Source organism: Zalophus californianus, chromosome 17 (genome assembly GCF_009762305.2).
Source record: "Zalophus californianus isolate mZalCal1 chromosome 17, mZalCal1.pri.v2, whole genome shotgun sequence".
NCBI classification, from domain to species: Eukaryota; Metazoa; Chordata; class Mammalia; order Carnivora; family Otariidae; genus Zalophus; species Zalophus californianus.
In genome coordinates, this window is record NC_045611.1 from 44,665,727 (window position 1) to 44,692,901 (window position 27,175).

The following is a 27,175-nucleotide window of genomic DNA, read 5'->3' on the forward strand; positions in this document are numbered from 1 at the left end:
CCCAGGGTCCTGGGATCAAGCCCCACATTGGGCTCCCTGCTTGGTGGGAGGCCTGCTTCTCTCTCTTCCACTTCCCCTGCTTATGTTCCTGTTCTCGCTATCTCTGTCAAATAAATAAATAAAATCTTAAAAAAAAAAAAAAGTGTGTGTCCCTCTCCCTTTCTCTCTCTCTCTCTCTCTCTCACACACACACACACACACACAGTCTGTCTTTCTTGATTTGAGGGAGGGTAGCAAAACTTTGCTGGCTCTGAACCCCAGAGAATCCAACTGTATGTAATGGATTTAGAGGAAACAACTTTCCCAACTCATCTGAGCCCAGATGGGCCTGTTCTGACCTGGCCCAGGCAGATCCTTGTTCTACAACCTGGAACACACTGAGCTCCTCAGTCATGGAGTCATCCCCAAAACATGGTGAAGCCCCCAGCCCAGGAGCACAGAATGCTTGGGCAGGCCCAGCCCCGGACAACAGTTTCTGCAACAGAGGTCTCTAGCCTCTCTCTGGCCTAACAGACTTAGTGTATCAGGTACCTCCTTAGCTTTGTTCCCAAATCCCAGAACCAGGGCCCTTAAAACCCCAAATGAAACCTCTTTCCACGAAGACCCTGTCCAGAACCACCACTACTGAGCCAGCCAACCCACCAGGATCAGCAGGTCCTGAGTAGCCTTGGCAAAGCTCAACCATCTGGATGCAGGTTGCAATAGCTTTACAAGCCACAATTCTCACAATCTTCATGGCCAACACATTCTGGTTCCCAATCTACATCATAAGTTCTCTAAACCTGGCTTTCCTGCCTGACATTATTCCCTCTGTTACCCCTAGCCTTATTGCTGATAGTCAGTGTTCATGCATCTCAAGTACAATTATTGCAAATTAAGCACTTTAAGTTTCTGGTGACTTATATGTATGAATCCTCAGGAGAAGCCCATGAATCCTAATTCGAAGGAAACTTTAGCTCAAATAAGTAAAGTCATTTACTCAAATTTGCAGTTAACAGTGGCATTGTTGGTTTGTTTTTTTTTTTTAAGATTTTATTTATTTATTTGACAGAGAGAGAGAGACACAGCGAAAGAGGGAACACAAGCAGAGGGAGTGGGAGAGGGAGAAGCAGGCTTCCCGTGGAGCAGGGAGCCCGATGCGGGGCTCGATCCCAGGACCCTGGGATCATGACCTGAGCTGAAGGCAGACACTTAATGACTGAGCCACTCAGGCGCCCCTTGGGTTGTGAATCTAGATTCCTCCAACTCTGTAGCTGATAGTCTTCCACTTCTGGCTCTTTTTTTTTTTTTTTTTTAAGATTTTATTTATTTGACAGAGAAAGACACAGCAAGAGCGGGAACACAAGCAGGGGGAGTGGGAGAGGGAGAAGCAGGCTTCCTGTGGAGCAGGAAGCCTGATGTGGGGCTCGATCCCAGAACCCTGGGATCATAACCTGAGCTGAAGGCAGAAGCTTAATGACTGAGCCACCAGGTGCCCCCCACTGGCTCTTAACAGAGATGCAGCCGGGGATTTCTGATGATCCTTTGAAAAAGTCCTATACTGGGCTCTCCATTTAGAGGAGAAAATGCTTGGTCTGCTCTGTGTGTCACTACAGAACACAGCACTCTATGAGGAGAAATCAAAGGTAGAAGGGAAAGGGAGGAAAGAAGCAGTTCTGCAAACAAAATTCCTTTATCCAAAAATATCAAAATTCCCCATGACTCTGGCTCTGTGTGGGCACTTGGGGACATGATGATTTAGATCCAGCACCTGCCCTTAAAAAGCTCAGAATCAGGAAGGAAAAGCAGAAAGGTAGAGACAATCACAGGACATCAAACTCTGCGGGGGACTGGTTACCATGACCAAATCACCAGCTGAAAAATAATGTTCTGAATATTAAAAACATTTTGGGATGCAATGATGATCTGGAAAAGAAGGAAAGTAATCTTCAGAAGCTAAAACTGAGTCAAGCTGAGAACAAATAGGAGTGTCCTGAGCCACTGACATTTATTTTACCAGAGAACCTCTGCTAAGCCAAGATGACCATGAGCTTTGACATTCAGAGAATGAGAGTAGAGGAGACCAAGCTGAGAGCTGGTCAAAATGGGAGTCTTAAGTGGTTCTGCACTTCAAAGACCTGGGACATCTAAGACCATACCCACAAAATAAAGAAAAAGTAGAAGCAACACTCCCATTCTCGGGTGCTACAAGGAAAACGGCCTGACTTGAATCTTGGCAACTGGTGGAAGAAATACATTTTCCCCTGAGGAACTATAACCACAAGCCAGCCCTCCCACAGGTCTGTGGCTCACATGCACATTATATAGGTGAATCTAGAAAACTTTCCATCTATAAATCTACTTTAAGGTCGCTCTGGTTTGGCAGTGCTCTTGGCAGAAGCAAAACACTGACTTGGCCTAGAACAACCTTCAACCAGGCCTCAAGAATCCATAAGAGAATTCCAAGGAAAATGACCCAAATGTCAAAAATAATAAAACAGGGCACCTGGGTGGCTCAGTTGTTAAATGTCTGCCTTCGGCTCAGGTCATGATCCCAGGGTCCTGGGATCGAGTCCCGCATTGGGCTCCCTGCTCGGCCAGGAGCCTGCTTCTCCCTCTCCCACTCCCCCTGCTTGTGTTCCTGCTCTCGCTCTCTCTCTCTCTGTCAAATAAATAAAAAAATCTTTAAAAAAAAATAAAACAGCACAACACTGTGAATATACTAAACACCACTAAATTGTACACTATACAATGTATGTTGTATGAACTAACTGTATGTTATGTGAATTTCACCTAGACAAAAAACTAAATAAAAATAAAACATGCACAGAGGCATAATTCTAGGATCAGAGTGTCAGGAAAATCAATCATGCAATTGTTTCAAATTTGCATAATATTTTAAACTTTCCACAATAAAAATAAAATGTTAGGGGGAAAATGTCATACCTGCAAAGATTCATTTAGTACAAAGATAATGACAAAGAATATAAAACAGGTATACTACAAAAAGGAAGTAAGATGGTGAGAAACAAAACCATGACAGGTAGATTTCCTTTTTTAAAAGAATTTATTTATTTATTTGTTAGAGAGAGAGATAGCATGCACAAGCAGGGAAAATGGCAGAGGGAGAAGCAGGCTCCCCTCTGATCAGGGAGCCTGACATGGGACTCGATCGATCCCAAGACCCTGGGATCACAACCTGAGCTGAAGGCAGATGCTTAACCCACTGAGCCACCTAGGTGCCCCAAATGACAGGTAGATTTAAAAGGAAAAAGTACTTCTAGAACAAAAAAAACCCTAATATTTGAAAATAAGTCATACAATGGCTCCAATAAATATTTCTGGAGAAAAATTACTGGACTACAGATATAAAAAGAGATTATGCAGAATGCTATCAAAAAGGACAACATGGGAAAGTATAAGAGAGGGCAAGAAGATAAAGTGAGGTTTAACAGATACCTAACCAAGAGTTCTGGAAGGAAGAAGAAGAACTGAGAAAAGGCAGTAACTGAAGACCAAATGGGGGTACCTGGCTGGCTCAGTCGGTAGAGCATGTGACTCGTGATCTTGGGGTCATGAGTTCAAGTCCCATGTTGGGCACAGAGCTTGCTTATAAAAAAAAAAACAATAACAAATAAATAAAAAGACCTAATGGCTAAGAAATTTTCAAAACTAGCAAAAGAAAGCATTATTTAGAAGCCCAATGAGTCTCAAGGAAAATAAATAAAAAGAAACCCTAGACAATTGTATCAAAACTGCAGAGCACTAAAAACAAAGAGAAAATGTTAGAAGCAATTTGAGATTAAAGACAGATTATCTACACAGAAACACCAGTCTGATTGGCAGATGGTTATTCAATAGCAACAATATAAACCAGAAGACAGCAGAGATAGTCTGCTGGGAGAAAATTATCTTTCACAAATGGGGGCAAATCAAGACATTTTCAAAAAACCCAAAACCAAAACCCCCAGACATTCATTAAAGTATGTACTTCCATCTGAAGGAAAGTGATCTCAAGGTAGAAGGTTTAAAATATAAGAAAAATGAACAAAGAAATTGGTAAATATATGGATAACTAAGCTAACATCAAAATACATAAAATAAAAATCTTTTATGGGTTAAAAAAGGGTAGAATTAAAACATCTGACAACAATATAAGTTTAATCAGTTAGATTATCCTAGTTTCTTATACTGTTCAGCAAGAACATAAAGATGTTCTTTAGTTTAGGACACTGGTAAGTTAAAATACGTTAAAATTTCTAAGGTAACCACTAAATAAATGAAACTAATTTATAACTTTCAAACTCACAGAGGGGTGAAATGGTTGAATACAAAGCACAAACTAAGCCAATAATGATATATCAGCAATTAAAAAAAAAAAAGACTTTATTTTTAAGTAATTTATTTATATTTATTTTCAATTATATCAGCAATTTTTTAAAAAAGACTTCATTTTTAAGTAATTTCTACACCCAACATGGGGCTTGAACTTTGAACCTTGAGATCAAGAGTCACACACTCCACTGACTGAGCCAGCCAGGTGCCCCTATATCAACAATTAGTATTAATGGTCTAAATGATCTCATTAAAAGATAAAGGTCAGAAACCAAAGCCCAGATAATATGCTGTTTATAAGAAACACATCCAAAACATAAATATCCAGAAAGACTGGAGGTAAAAGATGAAAATATAACTTGTATACTTCCCTAATAAAAAATATATATAGACACACACACACATAAATTAAAGAACAAAATTATGACAAATCCTCTTTATGAGAGAACACATCACTTGAAATAATTGATAGACGCAACAGAAAATCAGTAAAAATAGAAATTATTTAAATTACAAACAAAATTAACAAGCTTGATTTAATGGTCACATATAGAATAATGCACCCAATTCAAATAACATTCTTCTCAACCGTATCTGGAGGATTCAGAAAACCTGATCACATTGGGTCTTAACACAAGACAATCATTTTGCATAAACTCATACTAATAAGAAGATGCACATTAACAGGATTGCCTGGGGGTGGGGTGGCAAATGGAATGGAAAAGTCTTGGATGACAGGTCATCCCTGGCAGGACTAAATGCATCCTTACTCACCGCTCTATTCCAATACTAGGATTGGTGCTCCAGTAAATATAGAATGTGCTTTATAGTAAATGTATAATGAACATAAAAGAGTTGGAGCTTTGTCCTGAAAGTAACAGGGATTCACTCAATAAAGGAAGTGATGTGACTGGACTATTTTATTGGCAAGGAGTAAAAGAGCCAGGGAGCCCAATTAGAGGACAATGCACTACCCACCCCTACACAAAGGTCTGATCTGGCCTGCGGACAGTGCAGTGAGGTCATAAGGCATGAGATCAACGAACAGGAAAGGGACAGAAGCAACGGGATTGAGACCAGGAGGTGAGAGTTGGGGGAACTCCAGGTTGCCAGTTTAACCACACATTCAGGTGAATTTCCATCACTGTCACATTCTCTAAACCTTGTATAATGACCACATTATATAGAGGAAGTTATGAAGAAGCCCATGGTCACATAGCAAAAATAGGGTAAGACTCTACCATTTCTTTTTAACAGTGCATAGCTTTTCATTAAGACAAAGAATGGGGGCCGCTCAGGTGGCTCAGTAGGTTAAGCAGCTGCCTTCGGCTCAGGTCATGATCCCAGGGTCCTGGGATGGAGCCCCACATTGGGCTCCCTGCTCTGCGGGGAACTGCTTCTCCCTCTCCCTCTGCTTGCCTCTCCCCCTGCTTGTGCTCACCCTCTCTCTCTGTGAAATAAAATCTTTAAAAAAAGAGAGAAAGGGCAATCCACCTCTCTGAGGACAGGAGGAAACAGAGGGAGAAATGGACAATTGTCAAGGGTTTAGGGCAAGGGAAGCTGAAGTTTCTTCTTTATCAAAATGTGCTAAGAATGGATGGGGAGGGTGTAGTTTTTCCTCTGAGAATCTGAGGAAGGTTCTGGCCAGGATGGGAATGGGAAAACAGACTCAATAAGTTCTCACAGAATTCAAAAGAAAAGTCAGAGAAAGAAAGAAACAGATTAATTCAAAATACAAAGAGTATTTTATTAGTCTTTCGAGAGAAAGGAACCCTTGAGAACTGGCCAGAATTAATGAAGAGCCACACTCAGACACATCCAAGGAAAACACCCTGAACATACTACAAATATTATGCCATTCTTTAAAATTGACTACTCCAAAGTCACAGAAAAGAAAAATCTAAATAAACACCCCAAATCAGGAATTTTACAGCCAACACTTGCTGGTCATATCTCACACCAGATGCTTAAAGACTGAACCACTGGGCAAAAGACAAAGTACTTTAGGAAAATGTGAATGACTTTTTTTTTTTTTTAAGATTTTATTTATTTGTTTATTTATTTAGAGAGTGCGAACTGGGAGGGGGGCAGAGAGAAAGGGAGAGAGAGAATCTCAAGCAGACTCTGTGCTAAGCGCGGAGCCCAACACAGGGCTCAATCCCACAACTCTGAGATCATGAGCTGAGCTGAAATCAAGAGTCAGGTGCTTAACTGACTGAGCCATCCAGGAGCCCCTGAATGACTTTTCTATATTTGTAGTAGGGAAGGCCATGACATAAAGGAAGAAAACATTTTTTGAAAACTCTGAATCTAAAACACAGACAAAATAGATTAACTGTGAAAAAATATTTTTTAAAACAACTTATAAATGACAGAGAATATGCTTAACATTTAAACTTGCTCGACATAAACCAAAAAAGAAAACACTCTTTGACAAGTAGGCAAAGTTGAGGGATCCCAGTTGTACTACTTGTTAACTGTGTAAGTTTGGAGTGACTTAATAGAATCTATGTCCTCATCTGTCAACTTAAAATAATACCATATTTCATCAATTCTGAGGTACCACTGATTAGTGGTACCTCAGAATTAGCCACCATTACTTTATACACCAGAAAAAAATGCCATCAATGAAACTATGACTTGCCAGGAATTGTAAAACCAGTCCTGATTTCAGAGAAGTTCAAGTGTGAAGGAAAAAAAAATGAGTAACAGAATTGAAGAAATAGTCCTACCTGTCTCACAGGGTTATTAATGTGGATTCAACAAGATAACACATGTAAAGAACTTGAAACCAAAAGTAGCTTAAAGTAAACACAAGTTGGGTACTTTTTTTTTTAATTTAATTTATATATTTGACAGAGAAAGAGATAGCCAGAGCAGGAACACAAGCAGGGGGAGTGGGAGAGGGAGAAACAGGCTTTCCGCCGAGCATGGAGCCTGATGCGGTGCTCGATCCCAGAACCCTGGAATCATGACCTGAGCCGAAGGCAGACGCTTAATGACTGAGCCACTCAGGTACCCCAAGTTAGTTGCTTCTATCAGTAACATGATCCCACTCTGAAAACAAAATTACATACCTACACATACGCACAAAATCTGAAAATATTAATCGTGACTATCTCTAAATGGTGGGACCAAGGATGACAAACTTTCTTAATCAGCTTTCTCAAGTTTTGAAATTTTTGCAAGAATCCTATATTACTTTAGTCATTAAAAAGAGAGCAATTAGGGCGCCTGCGTGGCTCAGTCGTTAAGCATCTGCCTTTGGCTCAGGTCATGATCCCAGGGTCCTGGGATCGAGCCCCGCATTGGGCTCCCTGCTCAGCGGGAAGCCTGCTTCTCCTCCCACTTCCCCTGCTTGTGTTCCCTCTCTCGCTGTCTCTCTCTCTGTTGAAAAATAAATACAATCTTTTTAAAAAAGAGAGCAATTAGGTTACTTCTATCTTGGGGAAAAAAGTATGTAGAGCTAACCTGGGCAGGCAGGCCTTCCAGGCTGTTAGAAATTTGGAAGCAGGGGCGCCTTGGTGGCTCAGTTGATTAAGCGGCTGCCTTCGGCTTGGGGCATGATCCTGGAGTCCTGGGATCGCGTCCTGGGATGGAGTCCCGCATCGGGCTCCCTGATCAGCGGGAAGCCTGCTTCTCCCCCTGACCCTCCCCCCTCTCATGTACTCTCTCTCTCATTCTCGCTCTCTCAAATAATCTTTAAAAAAAAAAAAAAGAAAGAAAGAAATTTGGAAGCAAACAGGCTACTGCATGTGACTGAAGCGGACCACAAAGAAATTAGTGAGACTGAAGCAAGTAACTTCATTCTGTTCTTTAGCTTCCCTGCCAAATCAGTGAGGCACATCTGTCACAACTATTCTGGGAATGAATAAAATCCAGGGAAATGGAAATTCTAGATTGATGAGACAATGTATGTAAAGCAGACAGCCTGGTTTATTTTTATTTATTTATTTTAAGATTTTATTTATCTGACAGAGAGAGACACAGCGAGAGAGGGAACACAAGCAGTGGGAGGGGGAGAGGGAGAAGCAGGCTTCCCGCGGGGCAGGGAGCTTGATGCAGGGCTTGATCCCAGGACCCTGGGATCATGACCTGAGCCAAAGGCAGACGCTTAACGACTGAGCCACCCAGGCACGCCCAGACAGCCCTGGCTTAGACTCCTGTCTGGTTTAGGAAAACTGCTCCATAAATTTGGTTTCCTTCTCTCTTACCTTTTTTCAAATCACTATTGTTAATCTTTTGGATAGAATCCTGAAACAAGATACTGTTTTGAAAACCAGTAAGCCCCTTCCAAGAAAAGAGTGCCAAATACAACTTACCTCCGCCATGACTTTTGATGTACAGTGGCTTTTCTCTCCTCTTCTGGATTCTTAGAGAATGAAAAAGATGGAAAAGGGTTAAGAAACTATAAGACAACAGACCCTTCCAGGAGCTCAGACGAGGCCAAATCAGAGCAAACCCTGTAAGCCTGTAACCCCACCCCCACTCCTATCATCACACAAAGCAGGCGACCTTAGGGGCCCAGATGGGAGTCCTGGGAAAGAACCCCAGACTGTGGCCTCCTTCCTCCATAGGAGCCTGACTGGGTTCTTCCAGGCCCTGTATCTTACACTGAGCCCAGATAAAACACAACCTACGTGGATCCATCAGTCAAAATCCCACACTCCTGTCCTCTAAAACTGGGGGCACCGCTATGGGCCTGGATCCCCTGAGCCCTCAGCACAGGGAAGTGGAAGGAGGGTCTCCCGGGCCCAAGGTCTAGAAAACCCCGGGACAGGAGAAACAGCCCCTGGGAGGCGGCCATTCACCGCGCTGAAGAGCGAGCGGCGGTTTCGGTTGTCGGTTTCGGCTGGGATCCAGAATCCAATGGGGGCTAGAAAGGCTCGAAACGCAGGCGGGGTCTGAGATTGCCCCAGAACCCACCCACTCGCTGACCCCACTCAACGTTGACCAAGAAAGTGCAAAGGGAGGTGCCTTTCCAGTTCTGGCTCCAAAGGCAGAGTCGGCTACGCGGCCGGCTACATGGGGCTCTAACACTGGTCCGTAAAGAACCTCTCTCAGTCTACTAACCACAGCCCCACCAGCACCGGTCGCCGAGCAATGGAGGTCGGGCGCACAATCCCCGTCCGGGGAGTATCGCACGGACTTTCTGTCCAGGCAGGTCACCCAGCAGAGACACCTCGGACCTCCAGACACTGCCAGCCAGCTCCAGAGACAGCATGAAACCACTCGCCCACCCCGTGCAGGTGCACGGCTGACACCTCCCTCCCCCGAGTCAAGAGTAGAAGCCTCGACATTCCCCAACCTCCCCGACGTCCTTTACTTTTCGAGCGCGAGGACGCAGCCTAGAAATGCCGGACAACCACCCATAAGTAAGACTCCAGACAGACCCCGGCCCCGCCCCGCAGCTCCTCACCGTGCGCTTCTCCCGGGTCCTCACACTCGAGTCTGGTCGAATCCGCCCCAAACCAGTGAGTCAGGCGGCCCGCAACGCCCCGACCCCTTGCGACCGAACTCCCGCCAACTCACCACCGGCCAGCCAACTTCGGCCGGAAGTAGCAAATACCGCAGAGCCCTCAGGAAAATGTAGTCCCGGGGAGGAAAATTCTAACCAGAGCCTGGCCGGTACAAGTCTTCGCCCAGTGTCGCGTCGTGTTCCTGGCCTTCAGTGAAGGCCAGTACTGACAGCCCAATCTCGCCTGAGCATCCTCTGCGGACCTGGGCGAACCGACAGGTCCAAGCAGCAAGAGTTGGCCGCTGAGGCGTTAAAAAAAAAAAAAAAAAAGTTGTGGACCGTGGAGGCTTCTGGGAAATGTAGCCCACAGCGGAGGAAAGGGTGGGCTGGTCCGCCCGGAGCGCAACCCGAGTCCTCTAAATTAACCCGTGTGCAACAGTCCTCGCTGCACACGACGAAATGCCCAGAGGCTTCTAGCAACCGTAGTTAAAAGCCGGGAAGCAGACAGTTCAGAGTCCTCTCCAGGAGGAGCCGCGCTCTGAGAGCGGGATCAGGAGCGAACTACTGGCCGCTAACACCATGAACTAGGAGTCCTCCCGGACCGGGGCTGTTCAGCCAGCCCCACGATCCTTCCTGGTGGAGTTGGGTGCTCAAGTTTCGGCTGAGAATTCATTCCCCAGTCCCGGCGCCCCCAGAAAGCGCAGTACTCCCTTAGTCGTTACTGCTGCTGAGCAGAAGCCCGGCGTCCCGACTTTTCAACCCAATTCGGGCGGGGCCACAGGGACGCCAGGTAAGGGCCCATCCTGGAGGCGTTTGGGAAATGTAGTTTCAGCCTAACGGGTTGGGAATGTGGCAGAGGAGAACCTGAAGGAAGGGTGGCAGTCTTGAGCTCAGGATGCAGGGGTCTGAGAAGGCCACGGGGAAGGTGAAGGAGGATAAGCCTAGGTCCCGAGTAAAAATCACGGAGTACCAATACTGAACTCTATGTGCCATGCATTAGTGTTTCCAAACCTTTTCTAAGTACATAAATACAGATAGGAATGCACTTGGGTCATAAGATCTTTGGAAAGTTACACTAACATTTGTTAACAGTTAATTGCTAGAATGTGTAATTGTGATTTTTTTTTTTTTTACTTTAAGAGTATTCCCTTATATTGGGGCCATTATCATGTCCTTATGAAACATTACTCAGTTTTGTTAAAAAATAAGTAGGGTGCCTGGGTGGCTCAGTTGGTTAAGCGACTGCCTTTGGCTCAGGTCATGATCCTGGAGTCCTGAATCGAGTCCCACATCGGGCTCCCCGCTCAGCGGGGAGTCTGCTTCTCCCTCTGACCCTCTTCCCTCTCATGCTCTCTATCTCTCATTCTCTCTCTCTCAAATAAATAAATAAAATCTTTTTAAAAAAGTATAAAAAGTATGGACTCTGAAATTGATGAACTAGAAAACAAAGTGGGCCAGATTTTTTAAATAGCACAGTTTGGTTCTAAAAGATAAATGAGGGGCGCCTGGGTGGCTCGGTTATGTCTGCCTTGGGCTCAGGTCATGATCCCAGGGTCCTGGGATCCAGCCCCACTCGGGGGCTCCCTGCTCAAAGGGGAGCCTGTTTCTCCCTCTCCCTCTACTTGCTGCTCCCCCTGCTTGTGCTCTCTCTCTGTCAAATAAATAAATGCAATCTTTAAAAAAAGATAAATGAAACACAATATTCATAAACAATAAAAAAACAAAAATTAAAACAAGAACATTAGAAATGGGAAAGGTTAAACCATAAACAGAATTTAAAAGAATTTTGAGGCTGTTAGGAGCAACTCCATAACCACAGTAGAGGTAATTTAGATTTTCCAGTAAAACTGAAATTACTATTTTCTACTAAGAAGTAGAAAACCTGAACTGAATAGCTATAATAAAATTTAAATATATCTTTAAAAGTACTGTTAGAAAGATCACCAGATAGTTATTTTTAGCTACTTTTTGATTAATTTTTTAGTTTATTCAGATCCTGGGAAAAGATGGAGTGCTTTTTTATTTTTTTAAGATTTTATTTATTTATTTATTTATTTTAGGGACAGTGAGAATGTGAATTGGGGGAGGGTCAGAGGAAGAGAAAGAGAAAATCCCAAGCAGGCTCTGCACTGCTAGGCTCAATGCCAGGCTTGATCCCAGGACCCTGAGATCATGACCTGAGCCAAAATCAAGAGTCGGTTGCTGAACCAGCTGAGCCACCCAGGTGCCCCAAGATGGAATGTTTTCTAATTAATTTTGTCTAACTGGCAAAAATCTGATAAAGATAGGCCAAAAGAAAAGTACTGATTAGTTTCATTTGGATTAAAAGATAAACTGAGTTACCCTAAAATTTTCAAGAATTTATTTGAGCATACATCGACTTGAATCAGGCAGCATCAAACTGAAAGTGATAGGAGCACCCCACCAACAGGAGATAATGGAGAGGTTTTTATAGAGAAGACCCTGAGGAAAAGCAAGGAAATTATTTGATTAGCTATAACTTAAGCAGTTCGCCTTGTATGGCAAAGCTAAGGTGGCTTTTTGTTATTAATTGTTCTTAAGTTTTATTTTCTCTGATTGGGGTGCATTGATTTTGGGTTAGGTTTTGGTTTGCTTTGATAGGCTACCAGTGCATTAGAACTATTTCAGTCTAATGGCATCCTTGTTTAATTACTTTAATATTTGTGATTATAGATGCAAAAATTCCAAATAAAAGGCTGGTATCAACATGTCCTATAAAATTTGTACAGTGATTATGTCAACAGATAATGTTGGAAGAGCATTAAAAACATACAAAATGTACTGTATGAACAAGGAGAAAAAATATACATATCAATTGATTCCAATTAGATAATGTGGTAGAATAATGTTCCCACTCAAGATGTCCAAGTCCTAATCCCCAGAACCTGTGAATGACTATGTTATCTTACATGGCAACAGAGACTTTGCAGATACACTTAAATTAAGAGTTTTTGGTGAAATGAGAAAGTTATTCTATATTATCTGAGTAGATCCAGTATAATCACAAGGCTCCTTAGAGAGGAAGGCAGGAGCGTCAGAGCCAGAAAAGAACTGTGAAGACAGAAGGAAAACTTGGAATGATGTGCAATGAGTAAAGGACTATGAGCCAAGGAATACAGGCAGCTTCTAGAAGCTGGAAAAGGCAAGGAAATAGATTCTTCCCTAGAACCTATAGAAGAAATGCAGCTCTGCCAACAATTTGATTTTAGCCCATTAGATCCATTTCAGAGTTCTGACCCCAATCTCTGGGTGAAGAAATCTTCCTTCCCTCAGAGCAGGAGGATGGACTGACATGTCAGTCATCAGAAAGCCATGTTCTTGATAAATTAGTCCATCTGCCTTCCTGAGATACACACCCTCCTGCCCCAACCAGGATATTCCGCATTCCTTCTCCTGAAACTTCTTTTAGAGAAACAGGTTGAGGAACTGGTTCCCTAGTTCTCCTGTGTTAGTGGGGTCTTTGGATACATCCACAAGCAGCTCAGTGCCTTCCCACATGTATTTCTCCCATATGATAGAGTGCAGTCACCTAATAGACACATTGTCTTCAACTGTTTATTTTGAAATTTTTCAAATTTCCAGAAGCATTGAAAGAATAGTACAAAGGATTCTTATACATGCCTATCCCCTGGATTCACCAATTGTTGACAACTTACCACTTTTGATAATCTCTCTCCCCTACCATTTGAAAATAGATTCAAGTATCATGATACTTCACTACTAAATATGTCAGGAGGGTGGGGGGATGGGTTAGCCTGGTGATGGGTATTAAAGAGGGCACATTCTGCGTGGAGCACTGGGTGTTATGCACAAACAATGAATCATGGAACGCTACATCAAAAACTAATGATATAATGTATGGTGATTAACATAACAATAAAAAATTAAAAAAAATAAATATGTCAGCATATATCTCCCAAAAACAAGGGCATTTTCTTCCCACATATCACTAAACACCATATCTCACATATATTTCACTATGTACCACAAAACACAGTGTTTCACACTTATACCATTAGACACAGTAGTACATTCCATGTAACTCTAACTACAACACTATGATCAGACCCAAGGAAATGATTAATTCCATAATTCATTCATATTCAAATTTCCCTCAAATGTCCCCAAATGTCTTGTATAGGTTTTTAAATAGGACACAAAGCATTGCATTTAATGTTATGTCTCTAGTCTCTTAATCTAGAACAGTCCCTCCATTTTTTTGTTTTCTCCAGACATTGAATTTTTTTTTTTAAGAATCTAGGTTATTTGTTCTATAGAATGTCTTATATTCTGGATTGTCTAGTTATTTCCTTATGGTAAAATCCAGATAAAACACGTTTGGTAAGGATACTACACAGACAATGTTGTGTCCTCTTGCTGTATCACATCGGGGAAACATGAGGTTGTGTCATTTCACTGTTAGTGATGTTAAATTTGTTCATTTGGTTAAGGTTGTAATGGCCAGATATCTCCACTGTAAAGTTATATTTTTTTCCTTTCTAATTGGTAAGTAACCTGAGGGCTGATAACTTAGAACCATATGAATCTCCTACTTCCCAACAATCATCTGCATATTTACTATAAGGTATATATTACTGTTTCACATAAATTAATATGTATGTTACTCTTTCATATAAATATGAATCATGAAATTATATTTTATATATGGACAATTATATATGCATATTGATGGTATACTTTTGATATACATATATACATATTATCCTTCAGTGTTGGATAATCTATGTTATATGTTTTGTGAACCATTTAAGATATTTTACAGAATAATTCAGAATACAACAAATTTATTTTGTTCCTGACTTTAGAACTTAAACCCCATAAATATATAACATCATTGTAAACAGATCTTCACTTTCAACTTGTTGAGCTTCTCCATGCCCAGTGTTCTGTTAGAGCTCTGATAGGCAGACATACATATCTTGAAGAGAAAGATGAGAGGTTTTTTTTTTAAAGATTTTATTTATTTGAGAGAGAGAGAGATAGCAAGAAAGAACACAAAGGAGAGGGAGAAGCAGACTCCCCGCTGGGCAGGGAGTCCAACGTGGGGCTCCATCCCAGGGCCCTGGGATCATGACCTGAGCTGAAGGCAGACGCTTAACCGACTGAGCCACCAAGGCACTCCAAGATGAGAGTTTTTAATGTGGAGATTCTCATCTGTCAAGGAGGCAGATGGCAAGCTGTTCTGCCTTATGAGACTTCTAAGAGTTGGGTATCATGTGACGATCTTAGTGAATGATGCTGGGCTTCTGCCAAAAATGGAGAGAAACTTTTTGTCAACACTCTATTCCTATCGTCAGTTTGCATCAATTTGGGTTTGTTCAGAAAACAGAAATCCCACCAGAATTTAAAACAGAGTTTTAATATAAAGAATTATTAATCAATGATGAGTAATATAAAGACATCAAAAAATTCTTAAGGGCCCCTTAGGGCTGAGGGAGAGACCCTAAGGAAGGACAAACTTAGATGAAAGATCCCCCCCAGAGGCTGGGTTTCAGACCTCCTTGGAGAAGATGTGATTGCATCCTACTGGATGGCAGAGAAATTTCCTGGGTTGCCAAGTACTTAGAGAGTTGGAGTGGGACTATAGACAGCTGAGATGCATGGTATCCACATCAAGAAGCCTGCAGGAGATAGCCCTCTATGGCACATACAAGTCAAGGCTGATGGGCAGGCATATAGAGAAAACTGGGATGCCACTGTGCACATGTGGCCTGGAGCACACAGTGTGTCATCAGGAGGGTCTCAGCAAGGTGGTCACTGGGTCCAGGTCAGGTCTGTGAGGTCTCCAAGACACTCCATGCTCTGGGGCGTAGCTGATGCTAAGCATCACTGAATGTTTTCACATACACATACCCCACAGACCATGAAGCAAGAACAAGAGAAAGCAAAATGCAGCAACCATTCAGAGGAGAAGCCAGGAAGAGAAGCCCCTTTCCTTCTCCAGTGCCCTCTACTAACATAGCTTCGCATCATTTTCACTGTAAAGAAGAAATGCTTAAAGGATCCAGTCCCTTTTTACAGAGCAGGTATTGAAGGCTGAATTCGGAGCTGAAAGGCAATAAACTGATAATGGCACAGTGGAAGCCTTTGACTACTCAGTTTCTACACTTCTACACACATATGAGCTCCCATACAACACAAAACAACTCTATATTTCTATCCAAATAAGAAAATTTATGATTCTAACAGTAGGCTATATTAATTAACTCACTAATTTTTGGCTTTATTAATTATTTCTCATATTCATTTATAGTCCCACTGAATATTCTGTTGCCTAAAAGAATAAATTGTAAAGTTAACCCCCAATAACTTGTATATGAAATAAAAATGAGAGAGAAAAAAAATGGCAGTTAGTATATAAACACATATAACAAGCAAAGAAAATATGCAAGGCTATTACAGTCCTCATGTCTTAATCGGATATGAGGTCAGTTGATGTCTATGACTTCCTTCTTTGACAACCCATTCCCTATTTCTGTTGCCTTCAGCAAGAGCCTCAAATGCTCTAGGTTCTTTATCTGGTAGAGAGACCCAAGCCCTCATTCCTGAAGATTCTGAGTCCTCAATCATTTTATATGTTTTTTTTTTTTTTTTGCTTTTTATTGCTGTCATTTTCCCATTAACCTTTACTATTGGACATAGACGGTCTAAAAGGAATGCCAGAGAATCGCTGGGTTTCAAATATAGGCCCATTTACTTCCATTGCATAGCATTAACCTGATTCCTTCTTGGTAATTAGGATCAGTCATTCCAGCCAGTGGATTAACTTTTTTTTTTCCTGTTCAGTGTTAAAGGAGTTAAAAATGTTCAAGAAAGGGGCACCTGGGTGGCTCAGTCCTTGAGCGTCTGCCTTCAGTTCAGGTCATGATTCCGGGGTCCTGGAATCGAGCCCCGCGTTGGGCTCCCTGCTCAGCGGGAAGCCTGCTTCTTCTTCTCCCACTCCCCCTGCTTGTGTTCCCTCTCTCGCTGTGTCTCTCTCTGTCAAATAAATAAATAAAATCTTAAAAAAAAAAAAAAGACATCATCTCCCAATTCAGTAGCACTATTGCTATCGGTATGTCTCCAGGTGGAAGCATTGTCCCTCAGGGACTAATATCTCCGTACAAGCAAAGGTCAAATTCTGTGAGTGGGCCATTAGGTGTTACAGTGAGAGAAGTCACTCCCACTTGACCCCTTCCTGGAGCATGTATTTGAGTATAGGGAGAGGCCATAATGATCTTGAATTCAGAATATATTCTATGTCCTTTAAAACAGAACTCCAGCCTTTTAGGGTTATGTCTCCAAACGGCACTTTCAATTGGGCTAGCTGATTCCAGGTGATGGAATTTGTGGTAAGACTGGTTAATTTCTCAGGCATGAATGCACTGCTCAGACAAAATGCTGTGCAGGATGCCATGATGGTGGATAAAGCATTCTGTGTCTGTGGTTGGTGATGTTGGCATAAACATCATAGGCAGGGGAAGAAAATCTAAGATAATATGTGTCTATACTTGTGAGATGTCTCTCTATTCCAGCCATGATGGAAAGAGAGATCTAACATAATTGACCTTCTACCAGGTGGTTAGCTAGTCCTCACAGAGAATGATGCCTTATAAAGGGACTCAAGGTTGGTCTCTACTGTTTAGCAAAAATTAAGGGGAGGGACTGTGCTAGCTGATTATGTCCCTTTTATTAAGAAAGAAAATGTTTTCAAACCCCCTCACCCCCAAATATTTCTGCTTATAACTCATGGCCAGATTCATGACACATGGCTGCCCTTAATCACAGGTAGGCTGGGAAAGAAAATATTGAATTCTTCCAACATCTCTGATGGAAATCAGCAGAGAAAAGATAGACTGAAGCTGTCTATTTTGCCTAACACAAGCACCTAGCACCAGAGAATTGGCTTCCTGTAGAAAAGATAGAACTTGAGCCATTCCAGTTGAGTGGAGTGAAGATTCCAGGTAAAGAGAAAATGTCTCTGGCTTAAAACATGGGCAAAATTCACAGTTAGAACTAAAGATACCTGCAAATCAGATTCTTTGGATGGAAGTAAGAGGACAATGCCTCAGGAACAGGAATCACTCTTGAGAGGAACCCCATGTGAAACCTATGAGGAAGGTGACACTTGGAAGTGGCAGAGGCTGGTGATTCTTTAAGTGGAGCATTTCTCACTAAGGTAGAAGAAAGAGTGCAGACTCTGGGGCCTGTGGACAGATGTGAGAGCGCAAGGTGGGTGGGGGTTGGGTGGCACAGGAGAGAGAAGTTCCTACTCCACAACTTAAACAGCTCATTTGTCACAGAAACTCTGAAAAATGTTATGTACTGTGTTCAACGTGTGCATATAGACACCTTAGGGAGAATTGCTATTTTCTTCATATTTCATTTGCTTATGATTACGGATCTACAAAAAATTATGAGTGTAATAGTAATTCTACATATCACTCATCCCTATGCACACGTTAATGAACAATGTGGACAGTTATTTGTATTCTTTTTCCCCCCTATGTTATGTTTGTTCTGGTTATATTTATGAAAATCTAATTTTATGTCTGTTAAAGCTAAAACTAAAAAAAATTGGAGCTTGTGTTTCGTATGTTTTTCTTTTTCAAACAAATTTATTATATTTTCCAAAATTCTTGGTTCACAACAGATTGCAGATTTTAAAAAAGAAAAAAAACTTTGTATTTCATCACAGACATTTTGAGAAGCACTACTTGAAAAAACAAATGATGTGTTGTGATATTTACTTGGTCTTTGAGGAAACAGCTAAGTGCCTTTCTGTATTCTAATTAATGTGACCAAAGACTCCCAAGAAAATAAGATCACATCTACACCCTTAATGAAAATTTCAAGACTGGTTATAATCTCCCTCCTGTAGTACTTGTTTGTCCCACCTTGGGGCGTATACTAAAGATTAGACCAGTGTCAAAGAAAGTGCAAAAGATAAATTCTTTTATTCAGAGGTGCCCCTCTTCCACCTCTCACACGAGGGTGTTAGTCATCCTGTGGGACATGTCTTATTGCCTTCTGTTGCAAATTCATCCACCATTTGTGTCCACCTTCACTTTATCATTTTGATTTAAAGATCAGATCGGTTTCGATGCCTCCCGTTTTAGATAACACTTACGGCTTATTCTCTCCCCTCAGTATTTGTCCCTTCAAGCTACTCCCAGAACTCCCAGACATCACAAAAATCACACTTGCACGTTACACACCAGATCTTAGAAAGTTACTGTCCAACATGCAACGAGAAAGTAATATCTCACAAAGGTTGAAGCTAATATAACAAATTTGTATGTGACTTGAACCTCTCTAAAACATGCAGAGGTATCATCAACGCAAGAAACAACTTTGGAATGGGGCACCAGTCATAACATAGCTCTCTACCAAGCTCATTTAACAGAGACTATATTGGGAGTATTACATAAAATGGCTGTTCATGTTGCTTTCAGTTGTTAAATTTAGGTAGAGGAGAAATAGCAGCTGGTTATCTGGGAACACTAGAATAGTCATTAATTATGCTCCAGAAACAGCTGCTGAAGCTTTGCTTTGGCTTTGACCCTGGTGTTCTAACAAAGCAGCTGCCAGTGCAGCTGATGTTCATCTGTATTTGTTGGTATACAAAGTTATCAGTATAAATCAGTGGCTACTTTTCCATGGCTTGCCAAGCTAAGAAAAATGAACCTACTGACACTGAATTAACAGTACCAAAAATTGAGAACTTTCATAAACATATACATTTGATAGGATCCACCTAATCCACTCCTAGGAATTTATCTAAGAGAAATAAAAACATAGATCTATACAAAGACTTGCATACAAATGTTCATCGCAGCTTTATTTATAATAGTCCCAAACCGGAAACAACCCAATTATTCATCAACAGGTGATTGGATAAACAAATTATGGTATGCTTACTCAGCAAGAAAAAGAACCTGCTGCCACCACAGAAACATAGATGAATCTCACAGTGTCTAAGCAAATGAAGCCTGATACCAAAAACACTGTCTGATTCCATTTATGTAAAGTTCTAAAACAAGCAAAACTAATCTATGGAAATGGAAGTGGGAAGAATGATTATCTCAGAAGGGGATGGTTATCGTCTGGGAAGAAGCCAAGGGAGCTTTCTGAGGGAATGGAAATATTATATTTCTTGATCTGGGTGGTAAATACACAATTATATACATACAATGCATACTTAAGATTTTTCTATTTTACCATATGTAAATTATACCTCAATTTTTAAAAAGAGAAAAAAAGAAAAGAAAAACTTCAGTCATTAAATAAGTGGGTGGGGAAGTTTTAGAGACATGAGTCAGGGTTGAGAAAAGGAAAAAAGTAATGATGCGCAGACAGCCTGACACCTGTGGACTAATCAAGGGCCTACAAATATTTCACACCTATGTAGAGGCTTTAAGATACAGGGTGCCTGGGTGGCTCAGTTGGTTAAGCGACTGCCTTCGGCTCAGGTCATGATCCCGGAGTCCTGGGATCAAGTCCCACAGTGGGCTCCCTGCTCAGCAGGGAGTCTGCTTCTCCCTCTGACCCTTCCCCCCTCTCATGCGCTCTCTCTCATTCTCTCTCAAATAAATAAGTAAATAAATAAAATCTTTAAAAAAAAGATATGAGAACTACAATATAAAAATTACCTTTTATAATCCAAAGTCTCTAAAATTCGATTTGCATGTTTAATTCTCAACACAGTTTTATGTAGACATATAAAAATAATTTTGATGTAGGCTGTGTTTTTTTTTTTTTACCACATTTGACTTTAAGTGTGCTGAAGTCTTCATAAGTCCTGAAAGTTTATTTCAATGTTAAAATAGCACTGACTTTTCATTTCCTCTCTCCCCTCATTCCCACACTTCTGAATTGGAAATAATCCTATATCCCAAGGATCTTGGCCTCTGCCCTCCACATTTTAGTGTGTTTCAGCATACTCAGTCCCCATTCAATTGGTGAAAAGACTCTTCACTAGTCTGGGTAGGGATCAACGGGACATGGGATTCTCTCCTATTAGAGATCTTGCCCATTTCCCCTGGTATACAGACCTCAAAATAATCAAACTTTCTCACAAACAAAACTAACCAAAATCTAGGTTGCCTTTTGACAAACTTTGAGACCCACTACTCTAATCCAAAGAGACAGGCTAATGTTAACATGATTAAATAAAGCATGTACCCAGGGTGCCTGGGTGGCTCAGTCGTTAAGCGTCTGCCTTCGACTCGGGTCATGATCCCAGATTCCTGGGATCGAGTCCCGCATCAGGCTTCCTGCTCCGTGGAAAGCCTGCTTCCCCCTCTCCCACTCCCCCTGCTTGTGTTCCTGCTCTCGCTGTGTCTCTCTCTGTCAAATAAATAAATAAAATCTTTAAAAAATAAATAAATAATAAATAAATAAAAATAAATAAATAAAGCTTATACCCATCCTTACTTCAGCAAAATCCTACAAACCCTTCCTAGTAATTCTTGGGACACAAGTCCATATAGAAATGGAGACTTCCAACTCACCCTTTGAAAATCATAGGACAACTGTACTCTTGCATCACAATTTCATCTGAAAATTTTGACTTTACAGATATTGTACCTTAATCACAGGCTTGGGAAGTAGGTGGTTATATATATATTTTTTTCAGAGCTGATTCTTTTAGAGGTCATTCAGTCAAGTTTTAGAACATCGTTTGGACTTGAAAATTATAAGGAATGCAATTCAATTGAAAAGAAGTGTAGATACCAGATCCATGCCTCCTAACTTTATCTTTTGTTTTGCTGGGTTTTGATATTTTTTACTTCAGGTGCACATAGGGGTTTTTTTTTTATTTTTTTAGAGATTTTAAATAATCTCTATACCCAATGTGAGGTTCAAACTTACAAGATCAAGGTTGTTCCAGTGATTGAGCCAGCCAGGCGCTCCCCAGGTGCACACAGTTATAGAAAAAACAACCCTTGGGTTATACACATGCTCATCAAGTCCATTCAGGGCCTACATTGGTTATTTAGTTGGTTAGTGTGGTAGATTTTGATATTATAACATAATATCAGGATTATACTTCCTGTCCATTGATACCAGACATGGTAATGTGTAAAAATGACATATGCCAGTTCAGAGCAGAAGCTTTAAGAACTGTTGATGGTTTCACCATCTCTCTTTTCCCTCTGCCATGAGACTGCCACATTCTATGAAGTGCTACTTCTTCAACCTAGGTCCTGGAATAAAGGTGATATGGAAGAGAACAGCTACCAATTTACAATGGATGTAAATATGAGAAATATTTCCTTGTTGTTATAAGTCACTAAGATTTTGGACTCATTTGTCCCAGTATCATAATTTATTCTAAACTGATCAATGAAGTTATTTATTTTAAATAATGTTATAAGCACCCATGAATCCAACACCTAGCAAATATCTATAACCTTGATAATAATCTATTTATAATTATATATAACCCCTTCCCATCCCCCTTCCTCTCCTAATGGATCAAATATCACCCTGAATCCTGCGTTCATTAATCCCTTGCTTTGCTTTCATGTAGTTTTACTGTATTTATGTTTTGCTAAAAAGTATATTTTTATCTATTTTTACTTTATAAATAGGTTAATTATATGTAATCTTTGCAAATTACTGTTTCTTCTAATATGATCATAAGATTTTCTGTAACGTGTCACACATTTCATTTTGACTGTTATATAAGTATTCCATTGTGAGAACAAAGCACCTTCTTCAGGTGATGGACATCTGGGTTATTTCTGTGTTTTGGCTATTGAGAACAGCGCAGCAATGTACATTCTTGTACATGTCTCCTGATGTGCATGTGTGAGAGCTTATCTGGGGTGTACTTCTAGGAATGGAGTTCCTGGGCATGTAAATGTTCAATCACAGAAGATAAAACTACAGTGCCAAACTATGGCTTACTAATTTAAGTTCCTACTAGCAATGGATAACAGAACTTGGGAACATACATCCTCTCCAACATTTGGTTTTTGTGCTGAATAGCTTCCATTTGCCCCTCCAGATCAATTCTCTATTCTTTTTCATCCTACTCTGTACCCTGAGGCTAACCTGTATGGACTGCATCAATGTCAGCTATGCATATAGCAAATACATATTCCTAATTCGTAACTTTTTTTCCTGGTTTCTCGTTGCATTCATCCAATGGGAGGGCTACCAGGAGATCAGAGAGAGAGAATGAATGAGGTATTTATCCCCCACCTCCATTTTGTCCCTGTGGAAGTGTGGTTTTGGCTCTTTTCCTCAACTACAGGTCTCAGCTCCTAACAAGCATCCTTTGCACAGAGTCATCTCTGTTTGTGGGTTCTGGTAGTCTCTTCCCCTGACTCCTTTCACATTCTGGGTAATAATGGATCTCTGCCTCAGGATATTGTGGTTTCTCTATACTCTAGCCACATTTTTATAAATAGTTCCTTTATTATTTTTTTTAAGATTATATTTATTTATTTGACAGAGAGCGACACAGCAAGAGAGGGAATACAAGCAGGGGGAGTGGGAGAGGGAGGGCAGGCCTCCCGCCAAGCAGGGAGCCTGATGCGGGGCCCCATCCCAAGACTCTGGGATCATGACCAGAGCCAAAGGCAGACGCCCAACGACTGAGCCACCCAGGTGCCCCTGAGCGGCCATCTATTTCTTGCAAGGCCTTAACTAATACATACATTATTGTCAGACTAACTTTTCCTAGTTGAGAGATGTAAAATGATATTTTGCTATGGTTTTTGAACTTGCATTTCCCCTACCCCTAATTTCGTTGAACATCTCTTCATATATTTATTGATCTCAAACATTTTTTTAAAAATGCGTGCTTATGTTTCCTGTCAATATTCCTATTGCGTTTTTGCTTTTCTTACTGATTTTAGAAATGTTTAAAATATATATATATTCTTGATATCAATTCTTTATCTTCCTAATTTGTAACTTTTTTTGTTTGTTTGTTTAAAATTCCATTTGAGGGGCGCCTAAGTAGCTCAGTCAGTTAAGCATCTGACTCTTGATCTCAGCTCAGGTCTTTTTTTTTTTTTTTAAGATTTTATTTATTTATTTGACACAGAGAGAGAGACAGCTAGAGAGGGAACACAAGCGGGGGGGATGGGAGAGTGAGAAGCAGGCTCCTGGCTGAGTAGGGAGCCTGATGCAGGGCTCGATCCCAGGACCCTGGGATCCTGACCTGAGCCGAAGGCAGACGCATAACAACTGAGCCACCCAGACGCCCCCTCAGCTCAGGTCTTGATTGTGAGTTTAAACCGTGAGTTAAGGTCATGAGTTTAAGCTCGATGTTGGGTCTACTTAAAAAAAAAATTCATTTGATGGATGACCACTTAAAATGGCCAAATATATCAATTATTTCATTTTTAATCAATAACTGGTATGTTTTATTTAAGAAATATTTCCTTACCCAATGTCTAAAAGATACTCAACTAGATTTTTTTACCAGTATTTTTATTATTTTATTAAAAGATTTTTATTTATTTGAGAGAGAGAGCGCGAGAGCACAAGCAGGAGGAGGGACAGAGGGAGAGGGAGAAGCAGACTCCCCACTGAGCAGGGAGCCTGACGTGGGGCTTGATCCCAGGACCCTGAGATCATGACCTGAGCTGAAGGCAGATGCTTAACCGACCGAGCCACCCCGGCACCACTTAAGTTTTATTTTATTTTTTTTGAAGATTTTATTTATTTGACAGAGAGAGGGAGCACACGCAGGGGGAGTGGCAGGCACAGGGAGAAGCAGGTTTCCTGCTGAGTGGGGAGCCCAATGTGGGGCTCGATCCCACAACCCTGGGATCATGACCTGAGCTGAAGGCAGATGCTTAACCAACTGAACCACCCAGGTGCCCCTTAAGTTTTATTTTTAACATTAAAATCCTTTATCTACATGGCTTTATTTCTGTGTATCATTGAAGGTCAGACTTGATCATTTGGCAAATAAAATACCAAATTTTCCTGCTCCACTGATTCAGCTGTTCCTTCTTTCCTCACTGGCCTAATATGTGTTCTCCATCTGTACTGGAATGAATGGTGGCCTAGATAGACCACATTCATTGATTTCTAAAAAATATTTTATTTATTTAGTTAGTTAGTTATTTAGAGAGCACATGCAAACAGGGGCAGAGGCAGAGGGAGAGAGAGAATCTCAAGCAGACTCTGTGCCAAGCAGGGAACCTGAAGGGGAGGACCAATCCCATGACCCTGAGATCATGACTGGAGCTGAAATCAAGAGTTTGAAGCCCAACCAACTGAGCCACCCAGGTACTCCCCACATTCATTGATTTTAAGATTGTTAATAAGATGTCAATTTTCATTCAGATTGATCTATAAATTCAATGTACTCCCAATAAAAAATTCAGCACAATTTTTGTGGAAACTGTGGAAACCAAAATATGTACAGAAATGCAAAGGATCTATATAACTAAGGAAAAATGAAGAAGATATATTACCAGATATCAAGACTGTTCTAAAGTCATAGTAAATAAGACTGTGGTTTGGTGCAAAGATAAGTAAGTGGATCAACAGAAAAGAATAGAAAGTCCAGAAACAGACTGAGCATATTTAGATACCTGGTTAATGACAAAGAAACCACTAAAATTCAATAAAGTCAATGGTTAAAGGATGGTCTCTTCTTTTTTTCTTTTTTTTTTAAAGATTTCATTTATTTGACAGAGAGAGAGACACAGCCAGAGAAGAAACAATAGCAGGGGGAGTGGGAGAGGGAGAAGCAGGCCTCCCGCCCAGCAGGGAGCCCGATGCAGGGCTCGATCCCAGGACCCTGGGATCACCACCTCAGCTGAAGGCCGACACCCAACATTGAGCCACGCAGGCACCCCTCTTTTTTTTTTTAAGATTTTATTTATTTATTCCAGAGAAAGAGTGAGCATGAGAGAGAGCATGAGTGGGGAGAGGGGCAGAAATAAGGGAGAAGCAGATTCCCTGCTGAGCAGGGAGCCTGACGCAGGGCTCGATCCCAGGACTCCAGGATCATGATATGAGTTGAAGGCAGATGCTTAACCGACTGAACCACCCAGATGCCCCACTACAGGCAAAGATTTTTAAAACTGGACACAAAAAGCATTCACCATAAAAGAAAAAATATTGATAAATTAGACATCACTAAGATTTAAGAAATTCTGTTCGTTAAGAGACACCATTAAGAAAGTAAAAAATCAAGCTACTGGGAGAAAATAATGCATACACCTGACAAAGGATATGTATCCAGAACATATATCCACAGATTAATAAAGACAGACAAGCCAATAAGTATATGGGCAATAGACTACAACAGGGACTTCACAAATGAAGGTATCTAAATGGCCAACAATATACAAAAAGGTATTCCATATCATTAGTCATCAGAAAAATGCAGTAAGTTACCACTACGCTCACAAATATCTTTTTGCTATTGTTTTCATCAAAAAAGTACTCAAATAGGGTTGGTGCATTGCATTTGATTGTTGTCTCTCAGATCTCTGTTAATCTAGAATATTCCTCTTCTCATGTCATTGCCTTAATCAATTGAGTAGGTCAGTTGTACTAAAGAAAATACAACATTTGGGACTTGCCTGATTGCTTCTTTTTGGCATTAACTTTTTTTTTAAGATTTTATTTATTTGACAGAGAAAGACACAGCAAGAGAGGGAACACAAGCAGGGGGAGTGTGAGAGGGAGAAGCAGGCTTCCCGCTGAGCAGGGAGCCTGATGCAGGACTCGATGCCAGGACCCTGGGACCATGACCTGAGCAAAAGGCAGATGCTTAACTCACTGAGACACCCAGCGTCCATGGCATTATTTAACTTTTTCTCTACATTTTATGTATATTATTAATTGAATGAAATTTAAATGTTTGATTAGATTTTTTTAAATTATTGGCTCTGCCTTTATATAACATCAATTAGTACATAATATTTCATTGTTCTACTTTGAGGCCAAGATCGACCAGTGGTGAATCTGATCTTTCCACTTTAAAGTTGCATTTTATGTAGGGTGAGACTTTGGTATCCTAAAAATATCCATTTCTTAATCACCCTTTATTTAGGGTTTTAGCATACATTGATGCTTATTGCTTGAATGGGTTATTTTGTTGAGGTTGTAAAATATTGATTTTTCTAATTCTAGCGTTCTTCTTACAATTATTAATTAGAATTATTCTGTATAGAATTTTTCCATATGTATTTTCCATACATATTAGTTATTACTTCTATTAGGACTATTTGGTATTATGAAATAGAAATCATATGGAGAAAGCAGGATATATTTATAATTCTTTTTTTTAAAAGATTTTATTATTTGACAGAGAGAGCATGAGCGGGGGGCAGGGCAGAGGGCAAGGGAGAAGCAGGCTCCCTGCCTTTAACCCACTGAGCCACCTAGGTGCCCCAC

At 40.9% G+C, this 27,175-nt stretch overlaps 1 protein-coding gene and 1 non-coding gene across 14 annotated transcripts in view; one reads left to right on the forward strand and one right to left on the reverse strand.

Annotated features, from left to right (window-relative positions):
* Positions 1-27,175, reverse strand: part of ZNF568 (zinc finger protein 568) — an 87,267-nt gene that overhangs the window by 11,692 nt on the left and 48,400 nt on the right. For 10 of the 13 annotated variants that reach the window (XM_027617732.2, XM_027617737.2, XM_027617729.2 and 7 more), the window contains one exon: positions 8,637-8,686. The exons of 1 other annotated variant lie outside the window; for it this stretch is intronic. In XM_027617732.2, coding sequence (XP_027473533.1) covers positions 8,637-8,686 — 50 coding nt within the window. Of the gene's footprint in view, positions 1-8,636; positions 8,687-9,733; positions 10,085-27,175 lie in introns of those variants that run through there. 2 more of the 13 variants (XM_035725288.1, XM_035725287.1) reach the window with 2 other exon arrangements.
* TRNAT-CGU lies at positions 3,507-3,579 on the forward strand. Its single transcript has one exon. It is a non-coding gene; the product is annotated as a tRNA-Thr (tRNA).